Source organism: Ruditapes philippinarum, unplaced genomic scaffold (genome assembly GCF_026571515.1).
Source record: "Ruditapes philippinarum isolate M1 unplaced genomic scaffold, ASM2657151v2 ctg9275_1_1_1_1, whole genome shotgun sequence".
NCBI lineage: Eukaryota > Metazoa > Mollusca > Bivalvia > Venerida > Veneridae > Ruditapes > Ruditapes philippinarum.
The window spans coordinates 54,282-67,698 of record NW_026855433.1 but is presented as its reverse complement, the minus strand read 5'-3'; the positions used below and the strand labels follow the sequence as shown (position 1 = coordinate 67,698).

Here is a 13,417-nt window from a genome sequence, read left to right as displayed (position 1 = left end):
AGCTGAGAAGTTATACAATAATATAGTTAATTTTCTATTTAAATACCGGTATTATGATTTCCCTTTGTCATACAGAATTAGAAAGATTGAAATATTTTTCCCAACATTTAAGTTTTGTTATCAAAAGAAAATCAGTGGATTCAATTGCCGGCAAAAACAATTGTATGAAAGAAAGAAATGAATAAAAAAGATAGATATAAATAAATCAAATTATGGTTATGTTTATAGTTAAAATGATCTACTGTTTTTCTATTGTCTATATTTACTATTAGCACTTATATTATGATATTACTGTTCATAAAAAAACAATTGAAGAAAACATGTAACATTTATTCTGGTATCAAAGATTAATAAGACATGTAATTATAAACTTTACATGTCTGGCAAAAAGTTTGTAAAATTCTTACACGGTGTTATATCACTGAGTGGAATCAGGGGGATCTACGGACTGTTCAGACATTAAATCCTGGAGTATTAAACCTTTTGTTTCTTTAAGACACAATACCCCTCCTATCGACAACAACATTAAAACACCACAAGTGAAATACATCGTTCCTGGAAACAACCCATCCTGAAATTTTAAAAGAAGCGTAATGAATCATGTATTTCTTAATAAACTACATAAAATGCTAGGAACTGAATTCATTTGTGAGTGTGGTTATAAAATAAATTGAAATTGCCCTTTCTCACGTTGAAATTCATATATCGGGTACAAATAATTGTATACGTAATGCTTAAATGGTATATGACATTGAGTCTGCTTTTTTCACATATTGAATGGGATACTTTCGCTCTCTTAAACGTATATTGTATGAAACGGAAACTAAAAATATGCCATACCAAATTAATATTAGCAATGAAATAGAAATAATAACTAAAGAGTTAAGAATAAATATATAGAGAACATTGATTTTCTTCGTGCTCAATACCAGTGTCTCTGATGTAACAAGCAGTATGTCTAATGTAATGCTGTAAATATCTGACTGTTTCGCTTCATCAATAAAACATGCACACAACACGCATAATGGTGTGGTAAGAAATGTATTTTAAGCAACATACCAAATGTATTAGCAATGATGAAGCAATAGCGCCAAGTTTACCCATTGTTGATTGAAACCCATAGCCTCTCGTCCTAAAAATGATTTATCACGAAAGTATATCTATATATATATTTATAAATAACACATTGGTTTGTGAGTTACAGTAAAAATATTACCCCGAGGGAAATTACTATATTTTTACTAGAGGTGATATTTCTGCTCTTACACAAACCTATCTATTATTTATTTTATAACTGCTGACAAATACTTCATTGGGCCACACTGCTTCTCCAGGATTTTATTTTTTCAGTTTCCTATAGTGAAAAAGTACTAGACATTTAGTCACATGGTACACTTAATTAAAAGTAAGAATAATTCCATTTGGCCTATGGAAAATAAACATTACCAAAATAGTGAGGGGTAATAAAATAAAATGTTCGTGATATGTCCGGTTGTAAAATCCCTTTTATCACCAAACAAGTCAATTTTATTGACTTTAAATTACCAGTCTTTCATTGCTATGAAACCAATTTGTGTTATTCTTCACTTTATGAAACATAGTGACATTCGAATAAATTAATGTTGTTTTATATAATAATAACTTTATTGATTTTTTCTCTAATAAAATAGTCAATTTATCGATCTGGTTATTCTTATAGTATAATATGCATTCAAGGCTTTTTTTGCAAGCTGAATGAACTGAATGAGGGCTGATTTTTATCTTTTTTCTTTAAACGTGTAATAGAAAATAAACATATGTACCAGTAACATTTTAATCAACATTTTAAAACTCACCTGATAATAGTAGGATAAAGTTCTGTTGTGTAAATGAATAACACAAAGAAAAGAGCTGTTACGGTCATTTTTGCAAGCAAAGAGACCACCAGAGTGACGACTTTAAAAGTCTGCAATGACTTTGATGTTTTATCTAAAATTTTATAGATATTATTTTAATTTCCAAAAAATATATAAGATTGCTATAAAGAATAGAGTTTAGATCATAAAAACACATATTATATTTGGGACATTTATTGGTATATCATTTACTCACAATTCTTGAAGTCAAAGGAAATAATTGTTTAATCATAAAACATTTTTTTCTGAATATTGAAAACTTATGATTTTACAAATAAAACACGAAGAAACTAAATTTTGTTAATTACCAAAATGCTGCAGAATACCCGACGAACAGCAAAATAAACAGGACATTATACAAATCACCAGACAAAATTTCTTTCTTCCGAACCTGTAAAAAGATCATTTGTAAAATATCAATCAAATAGATAAAATTAATTAAAACCCTAAACAAGAACCCTGTCGGCAAGATACAGAAAGTCATACTAGGTTTTATAGGGTGCCGAATATTTTATAAAGACCTGAAATTAGTTTGATACAAATTTTTTTTTTAACCAAATCAATGTATAGTTTTACACTCTACTTACACAGACGGTCGCTCATTTGGTGACGAAATTTACATTTTAATTCTCTTCGTTATTACTATCAGTGGTATAACTTGATCTGTTGCTTATCGTTGGCCCTTCATCGATACTGGTTGTAGACAGGTTATCAATAGGGGTTATTAAACAAGAATTTTTAAGATGCTTAAACAATCCCGACCAATCGGTCACTTTTCGACGATAAAACTTATTTTTCCCCACGAGCAGTTGATGATATCTTTGTATAATACGTTTTCATCGGTTCTCGCCATGATATGACTAAAAACTTCCGATGAATGTGTTACTAGGGTGTTCTTGCATGCAGCATGAACTACTAAAAAATGGATTTACACTGTTCAAGTTCAACATTTAATACAACTTATTGAGAAATAAACTTAAACAAACAGGTTAACCAATGCACACAATAAGTCAAATAAAGGGGCATAACATAGCAAAATGTCATTTTAAATTTGTTCGTTAAAGCGAAATTATATAAAGTTTATAAATCAGAGAAAAATGAAATACCCTAAGAACCCCAAAAACGGCAAAATTGAAAAAAATCTCAGACTCGGTTTGATTAAGTCTGTTCATTCACGGTACTGGTTAATGCTAGCTTCGGTCCATGCCACCTGCCACCGGCTATGGCAGAATTCAACATTTAAACATGAAAAAGGCGAAACATCCGCATATGTATTATTGCATATTATTTATTGTAGAACTTCAATGTGAAATGATTGTGCCATTCCACGAAAAGCGGCGTAAGGGCCAAAGTAGTCATATGCATTTGCCTTGATTTAAAAATAGAAAGATTAGAATAAAGATCAACAATTGCATGGCAAAGGCAACGTTCACAGGACACAGCCCCCGACACACCCATGCCTGAGAAACCACAATATCCGGAAATTAATAAAACGGCATTGTTAAAGACATGTTCTGAAGACTGCATATGTAAAAAGACAAATTAAAAAGGCAAGTAGCATATCCTAAGGGTGATTTTATACAGTGTTAGGGTACGTATACTATAACCACCTAACCAGAATGGATATTAAATACAAGGGACTAAGACATGCACACAGCAATAATTCCGTATTGGACGATCTTTAAAGATATCTTCTAGGATCTAAAATTATATCGTTTTTAATTAAATGTACGGGAAGATTGTTAACGATACACGACACAATAAACACATACGTATTGACCATGAACGAAAATTTAACCAAAAAGGTTAACAAACTTTGAAGCAAACAATAGCTCCGTCTTTCATCGGCTCCGTCTTTCATCGAAAAGATGAAATCAATCATATATAGACATAACTCTATTATTTTTCCAAATGATTTTTCAAACGAAAATTTATGATACTTACTTGTTCACTATGGGAGATATCAATAATAATGAAGGTACATCAACCAGATTAATTAGGAAAATTGTTAAATAAATATTGACAGGAATACTCTCTAATCCGAGGCTGGTGGCATACCAAGATGCGTGAGCACAAAACCTACAAAAAGTTTTGGATTACGTTACCTTTGTACTTTACTGTAATAGCAAACAATTAAACTCATATTTAATAGGAGATATCCATATAAAAAAGATACTAAGCATTTATACACATGAAATTAAATTTTCAATATAACAATGCCTCAGATTGTATAAAGGTTGATCAAAGTCATTTTGAAAGTTATTACCAAGATAGTTGGAAATGAATTGTTTAAGACTTCTTATGAACGTCTTCATACAAACACGTTTATACAAAGTCATATTCAGCTGACATTTTAAAGTTCCCTTAAAAGTTCTGGTAAATTTAGTGTTTAATGTACAATGTACCAATGTTTTAAATCTTAACTCTTGTGTTTACATAACTACAATTCATATACAAACCATAAAAGTGACAGAGACATTGTTGTTTTTCTGAGATCTTTTGATGCCCATAGAATTGATGTATTGGTCTTGTTATTTCTATGTGACGAAGATTCAATTTCGCTGACTGCTGAATTGAATAAACGCTTAAGATCTGGCATCGGAACTCTGTTCATAGTTGCTACACAATGTATTGATCGTTTAGCTCGCTCAAACTTCATTTTCGACAATAACCACCTGAAACTTTCTGGTACTAAACTGAAATATATTTAGAAATAATCGACAAAAAAGACAGTGCATACGTAGATAACTTGCTCTATATAGTGTTATACATGAAGTTATTCTTTTCCGAGCCAAACTTGATACTGTAAAATGTCAATTATCAGCAATGTATCAATACATGTTTCCGTCAGACAAAGCTGGGGAATGAGGAGTTGACGTTTGCTTGCACCTGCCATAACCGTCTATCAACAGGTTCACTCAAACAGAGCGTGTAACATTTTCAATATGGCATTTTGCGCGTTCTTAATGGACTTCGTCGTTGTATGCTTGTATGTATAATCAATGTGGATTTTCTTTTTAGCTTTTAAATCTTGAAATCATATTCAATAAAAGAAATACCATACATACTATACTATCACCGTCATCACTACGCCAATAACTGTCACTAGTAAATGTATTAGTTTCCAGTCATTCAACCACCATACTGCAAATGCAAACGTCATAGAAACCATAGGCTCTATTGGGCAGCATACAACAAATGATCGCCATCTAGACGGTACTAGTTCAGACATGAAAGGTTTTTGAACTGTGTAATAAAATCCTAATCCAATCCCGATTACGAAACGAATGCCACAATATGCTCCATATGAATTAGATAAATAACCACCGAAATTAAATACAGTAATTATGAAAAGCCCTATAAGAATGGTTGGTTTACGACCAAATAAGTCAGCTATCTGTGCGGCGATAATGAAACCAACAAGCATTCCGACCATCTGGATCGATATAACAAAAGCCACGATCCATCGTTTTCCACATACGAGCTGCCACTGGAAAATGAACAACGGAATAAAGATAGCAGGCCATTCAGTGCGTCAACAATGGGATGTTTTTTTTAAATCTGAGACGAAATTGCTTTAACATAAAAATAAGTATGTAAATGAAATTAAAAATAGGTTTAGTTTAAATTCAATGCAATTAAAAGAAATGATTTTCTTTAACAAAATATACCAAATAACTGTGTTTGCATCAAATTTGATGAACAGGCCAAAGAAACAGTTACAGTATCGAAGATCAGTATCGTTTATTGTTAACAGCCATGTTGTTTTGGTCATATTTTTTAAGATAAGTTACGCTCTTTGATATTTGAAAATACTGATCAATTCTATACGGTTTCTTTTTAAATGTAAAATGAACATCTTCTTAAAGAGGAATTTCCACCTATTGTAAAATGTCTAGATTAAACAAAAATCAGAATATATTTTTGGAAGCACCAAAGCTATCATAACTATTGCAATTAATTAAAAGCGAAAGACCGGCGGGGACATTTCAACTTCATGAATTCCCGGTTTCATCTTAGTGAATTCACAATTTTAACTCCGTGAATTCACTTTTTCAACTAGATAATTTACAAATTCACTATTTCAGATTGATGAATTTACGATTTCAACTTCAAGAATGCACGATTTTACCTTCAGGAATTCACGATTTCAACTGCGCGAATTCACGGTTTCAACTTCATGAATTCCCGAATTCTACTACAAGAATTCAGCTTGTAAATTTACGATTCAACTTTACATGTTCACGATTTCAACTTCACGAATTCAACAACTTCACGAAATTACAAATTAAATTCATGAACGCATTATTTCAACTTCACGTATTCAACTTCCCGACTTGATGAATCACCAATGTGAGCTCGTGAAACTAATGAAGTAAAACTGTGAATTTGTGAAGCTGAAATCGTTATGTTGAAATTATTAATCCATGAGGATTAAATCCGGAATTCATGAATTTGAAATGTCGTCACCGGTTTCTCGTAGTTATTCAAAACTATGCATTTTTTTATATAAAGTCTTTAGGGAAAAACAAATTTCAAAACACACAAAACCAGTGTAGCAATGCCATGTGACCATGATGTCATTTACGGCATTATTTCCAAGACAAATATTACTCGGTTCGAAAACGAAAATAACCGTGACTACCAATTTCTTTTGGATACGCACCAGTTAAAGTTTGACAAAGTGTTTTAAGAAACGGCTCATATACTGAAGGAGATCAAATATTTTGTGGTATGCTTCTATTTTTTCCTGTGCATACCCCAAAGAAATTGGTACAGAAACAAAATCCTTCCGGCTATATTTTTTCGAATCGAGCAATATTTGTTTTGGAAATGATGCCGAAAATGATGTCATGGTCACGTGGTATTGCTACACTGAAAACTATATATTTTGTAAGCATCGTCTTTAAGTTTATAGCGTCTGGTCATTTATATTGTGTCCCGATGAGCTACAGTTGTTATTTTATTATTATTATTAGAAGTAGTATTGTTTATTATTGCTGTTGTTGTTGTTGTTGTTGATGATGATGTTGTTGTTGTTGTTGTTGATAACCTAAATACATAACATATTTGTTCAGGCTTGTATTCTCAATATATTTTGCTATGTATGATTAAATTATTCGTATGTTTCATGTACATATATTCAAAGGTCATAGATCTTGTTTGAATTATTTCAAAGAACCAGTTAAGATGCAGGCCTTAAATGTATGTGTTCATGAAATGTTTTAACATTAAATACCTTTCGTTTCTGTTAAAATAAAATTAAATTACTTCAGTATTCAATTTTATCACTTCGCAAAGTGAAAAAGTCTGTATACTTTAGTCTTGAATGAAAGGAAACAAATACAAAAATTAAATGATGAAATTTGCACAAAAGGTTCGAGTCTGTCCAATTGATATAGTGCAATATGCATTATTTCTCACGCACATAGTATCATTTTATTATTTAACAATTATTTTTTCTTCGACATTGTAAGTATTGTATCCCAAAGGATTAAAAAATATACAACAACTTGGAGATTAAGTATAAGGCAATTATAATAGCTGCCTATTTGCCATTCAGACCTGCCGTCAAAATTAATAAACAAAACCATGAGCGGAAATAAGAATTGCAACATCATTCATAACTACCATAGAAAGAATTTATATTTGTTTCAAACAAAATATCGCTGAGAAATTATAGACGATAAATAAATCAAAACATAACTATTACTGTATATGTTGAATTAAAAATTACCTCCGACACAATGGTATTCATGTCATTTGCAAATACATAGGTTTTACATGCTGAATCTTTCCCAGTGGAGCAAAGGTCTTCCGGTGAAAGATTGCTTGTGTTTAACACAGACAATAGATCAAAAGAAAGTTCAAGTGTTTGACATGTAAATCCTGGGTTGTAACCAATGAACGACATAGACATGACGCTCCATAAAGATACAAAAGACGAGCAGTGGACAAGAAGGCAGAAAATGACCTGCAAAAGGCCACATCCTCCAATGTCATCAATTAATTGTTCAAGTTGAGAACTGTAGAATGTCATGTCTGAAAAATATTCAATGAAAATATAACTGTCAAACAAATTTAAAAAAGAGAAATACGAGTTTCTTAAGAACATCCAAGACGGCAAAATTAAAGAAATTGCAGGCTTGCTTTGCTTGAGCATATTCATCGAATGTACTTAAAATACACGTCCCTTGCATCGTCTTTAAATAATAATTGAAAACAGCATTAACATGATAGTATCATAAAATTCTTCTGAGTAATTAGAATTTGTGTACTAATTCAGTATTATCATTATTTATGCGAACATATTTTACCTGATAAAGTAATTCTTATGACAATTGTCCTCAGAATGAGTTTAAGTCGTGACAAAAAGTACGTCCAAATTATTTCAAGAAATATGTCAGCACATATAAATCTATATTTTATGGTCGTATGTACTGTCTGCAGAAAATGTAGCACAACACTGTATGTGCTTGACTTGGCAGTACATTATTTTTGTTTTATTTGTTATTTGTTTTTATCTTTTAATTGAATATTTGGTATTAACGAATATAGATATATTTTAATATGTTAGAACATGCAAATACTTGTATACATATGTTTCATAGTTTAATATGCTACATATTGTCTTAATCATCTGACTTCGAATCAGATAATTGCAAATTCGAGCATTGTCTTAGTTGGTTCTAATTTTTGTGTTCGATTTTCTTCAAAAGTAGCAGTTAATCATTCTCCATTATAGTAGACTTGACCGAGACTGCTCCAAATTTTCGACACGTTATCTGTACAGATGTTCGTGCATATATGCCGTGTAGATTAATAGATGGTCATATGAGTATTTTTCTAGCTTTGTTCATAAAGATAATTCAATACACACAACCAAAACAATCTTCATTGTTGCTCCGAGACAATTCCTATCTCCTTTTTTAAAAATAAATATGATGATATCTAAGCCTGCAAAATCAATTTCCTTTTTGCAAGATCAAAGGGAAGATGGAATGACACACTATGCTACAAAACATTTCGACAAAACTGAGATACACGCACACGCGGGCTAATTGGTTAAGACGTTTACAAATATAACCACTAGGCCAACTCGTTCCATGCGCCCGTTAATACTAGCACATTTATACGCCTTAAATACCCTCTACGTTTTAAAAGAGGCATCTTATTTCCGAACTGTTCTGCGTTTTTTATACTTCTTCAGGGTCAAAAATTTTCTGTTCAATTTCCTACATCACACTTTGGCTATTTGATATACTTATGGCAGCTGTCTGTGGGTGAAATACATACTTATCTTTCTCAAAGTTACTTTGAATTTATTACGCCAATCGTTTTGTTGCTAAAAGCATATATAAATCTTACTCATTGGCCATACGCTTGTTTTCATGGATCTGATAGAAATGCAAGATGCAAATTAAATGATCAACTCAGTAACAACACATCTTCGGACATTACTTACACATTGCCCACCATTTCAAGTTTGAACGTAACTTTCTGCTCAGGGTATGGATATGTAAACTTGTATTTAACACTGCCAATCAATCCAACCGAAATTGCAACACTATCAATTTAGGCTCGTTTTGCTACCTTGAATGTTCTATATTCCATTTATATTTGACCATTTTATTAGAATCGTCATTTGTAAAATATATATATATTGTCTATACCATGCAAATTCTTAAATGATACACTAGTAAGATGATTACAATGCAAACCATCAAATATCATTTAATTTACAATGACAAACTATGCAATCGTTCTGTTTTGAATCATTTGTATGTGTTATTCATACACTAGTTTGGATATTTTAGATATATATTTAGGTATAAATCATGTTGTTAATTCGTTTTATGTGATTCTTAAAAGCATAATGTGCGCAAGATGAAACTTTTTGCGACAACACCTTAATAAACTAATTATTATCATACATAACATAAATTCAGATATAATTATTAATTAATTAATTATTCTAAATACTTAAATTTGAAATGTGAAACAAAGGATTTCATCAGTTAGAGCAACATGCCTCCAGCGAAAATATTTCCATAAAAGATGTAGTAAAATTTTAGGCAAATTAGAAAGATTCAAGGTTCAAGTAATAATTTACATGTTTGGAGCGGTCAATGGTGACTTTTTCATTATGTGTAACTATATTTCTACTGCGTTATACATTTAATTTCATTTTCAAAATTTTCATGTTTGTACGGATTATCTGAAGGCGGAGTTTCTCATGCAAACAAAATAGTACTTCCGAATTCGCCACAATGAGGTTGCACATTTGTATGCTCATAAAACTCATTTTGGTTGTCTGGACACCAAAATAAGACAGGGAGTCAATATAAAACCCAATTTGTTAATGAAATGTCGCTATTTCTATTTCAATTAAATTTATTAAATGTAACTTTAAGTGCAAATTAATGCAAAGGTTTAATATTTCATAATCCGCTCTTAATTAATATTTCAATGATATAAATAAATTTGGTTAAACATTTTTTTGAATTTTGTCGGGTGGTTTTTATGTTGTATTTTCTGGTATTGTCATTGTTTTATGGAATCGACGTAGAAAACATGGCAAATACTCTGAGTTAAAACATGGAAAACAATTAAAATATGTATAAATTATACTTTTTCAGATTGGAGTGTAGCATTCAAAACGTGGTCAAATTAAGTCCTACCTGTATCTACACGTTCTCATTTTAGGAATGTAAGCTATATTCATATTGCTTCATGTATAAGCCTGAACTTTTTTTTATCTTATCTGAACTTATTTATTGTTATAAATCTCATCAAATACTGTTTTTATATTATGTTTTCCAAAACATATAAAAAGAATGTGTAGGCAGTGTTCATGTCAGAAAGGAAGTGTTATTTTTTAAACTATGAATTTTCAATCCAGATTATCATATACCATAACACATGGTGATATAGGTATTATCGCAACTATAAAGCACGGTTATAGAATCACGTTAAAAACGGAAAAGGTCACACCAACTTGTAAGTCTTATCGCAACTAAAGCACATTGATAGCCCTAAGGAATGCAGATAAGCTCTCATACCAACGCAAATAGGATTTTATCGAGGTTAAACATCAACTAAAGCACGGTGATAGAGCAAAGAATAAGTAAAAGTCACATTACCCACGGTGAAAGGCTTAACTAGTAGATCTTAACGCAACTATAGCCTCAAATAATAGGTAAAGCTCACAAAACCCACAAGTATCTATCTAGTGGTCTATTCTATAAAGCGCGATAATGGCCCAAAGAAATATAGAAAAATTCACACAACCCACGGTGATAGGCCAATCTTGTAATTCTAAAAGCAAGTACGACACATAAATCTTGAGATTAGAACTATCTAAAAGGTCGATCACCGTGGGTAGTTTAAGCTTTTCTGCATTCCCTGAGGATTTGGTTTAAACGTATTTATTCAACAAAACATTTAACAAGTGAACAACATTTACAAAGTAAATACAGGGGCGTCCGTGGCCGAGTGGTTAAGGTCGTTGACTTCAAACCACTTGCCCCTCACCGCTGTGGGTTCGAATCCCGACAGGGACATTGGATTCTTTCATGTGAGGAAGCTATCCAGCTAGCTTACGGAACGTCGGTGGTTCTACTCAGGTGTTAATTCGTGCCTGAAATAGTGCACGGAAGGGCACCTGAGGTCTTCCTCCACCAGTAAAGCTGGAACGTCGCGATATGACCTATACTGTGTCGATGTGACGTAAAACCCAAAACAAACAAACAAAGTAAATAGGCGATTAGTGCCTTTTAAAAGGTCCATAACCGTTGGTTCTGTGAGCATAACTGTTTTTCCTAAGACTATCATCGTGAGTTTATTGCGATAAGAGACCTCTAAAAAGCACAACAATGGGTTGTACGAGCTTACGGTATTCCCCTAGGCTATCACCGTGGGATTCATTCAGATATAAATCCTCTAAAATGCCTATTACCCGACGTTTTTGAGCTTAACTGTATTTCCTGAAGATTTCTAAAGTGTTATTGCAATTAGAACTCTCTAAAAGGCCTATCACCGTGAATTGACAGAGCTTAACTGCAATCCCTGATGCTATAACCGTAGGTTATAGTGCGATGTGAATATTCTGAAAGGCCTATCACCATGGTTTGTGTGACCTTTACTCTATTCCCTGATGTTATCACCGTAGGTTTTATTGCAATAACAACCCTCTAACAGGCCTTACACCATGGGTTGTATGAGCTTAACTGTAATCCCTGAGGGTATCACCGTTGGTAACTGGTCAAAAGTTCCCCTACAAAGGCATATCACAGTCGTTGTGTGAGCATAACTGTATTTTCTGAAGCTATCACAGTGGGTTTAATTGCGACAAGAACTCTCTTAAAGGCCTCTCACCACGGGTTATGTTAGAACAACTGTATTCCATTAGGCTAACACCATTGGGTAACTGGCGAAAAGTGCCTTTTAAAAGGCCCATCACTGTTCCCTTACGCTATCACCGGTAACTGGCGATAGATACCCTTAAAAAGGCCTATCACCGTGGGTTGTGTGGGTTGTGTTAGCTTAACTTATTTCCTGAGGCTATCACTGTGGGTGTTATTGCGATAACAATCTTTTTAAAAGCCCAATAACGATGAGTTGCCTAAATTTACTGTATTTTCTTAACTTTAATTGCTTGTACTATCATCGCGAGTTTTATTGCGATAATAACCCTCTAAAAGGCTTATCACCGTGGATATTGTGAGGATAACTGCATTTCAAGAGGCTATTACCGTAGGTTTTGTTGAGATAACAGCCTTGTAAATGCCCTATTACCGTTGGCTGTTTAAGATTTACTGTATTCACCGCAGGCTTTTCCTGCGATAAGAACCATCTAATAATGGCCTATAATTATTATATGAGTTGTGTTACCATTGCTGTATTCCCTGAGGGTATCACCTCTAAAATGCCAATCACCAGGGCTTGTGTGATCTTTACTGTATTCTTAGAGGCCTTCACCATGGGTTTTAATGCGATTAGAACCCTGCAAAAGGCTTATCACCGATGGTTGTATGAGCTTAACTAATTTCCTGACGCTATCATCGAGGGTTTTAGTGCAATAAGCAACCTCTAAAAGGTTTACCACCGTAGGTTGAATGAGCTTAACTGCATTCGTTGAGGCTATCACTATGAGCTTAATTGGGATAATAAAGCACTAAAAGGTGAACCACCGTGTTTTTATCTGAGCCTTACTGTATTCTCAGAGATAATCACTGCGAGATTTGTTGCGATAACAGCACTGTAGAAGGCCTGTCACCATGGCTTGTATAAAATATTTCTGTAATCCCTGAGGCTGTCACCGTTGGGTAACTGGCGATAGGTTGACTTTTAAAGGCCTGTCACCGTGGTTTATGTGAGCCTTACTGTATCCTCGGAAACTTTCACCGTTGGTTTAATTGTTATAAGAACGCTTGAAAAAAACTTATCATCGTGGGTTGCGTGATATTAACTTTAATCACTTAGGCTATGAGCGTGAAAATTGTTATTAAACCCTGTAAAAG

General features: G+C 32.9%; 1 protein-coding gene across 1 annotated transcript; it reads right to left on the bottom strand.

The window, feature by feature from the left end:
• Positions 1-2,195: 2,195 nt before the first annotated feature.
• Positions 2,196-12,878, bottom strand: LOC132743325 (solute carrier family 22 member 4-like). The gene is made up of 7 exons (XM_060731861.1): positions 12,789-12,878; positions 11,714-11,798; positions 7,633-7,916; positions 4,964-5,385; positions 4,355-4,591; positions 3,840-3,974; positions 2,196-2,286 (listed from the first exon to the last, which is right to left on the bottom strand). Exons 1-7 carry the CDS (start codon positions 12,876-12,878, stop codon positions 2,196-2,198), a joined length of 1,344 nt encoding a protein of 447 aa, XP_060587844.1.
• Positions 12,879-13,417: the final 539 nt, after the last annotated feature.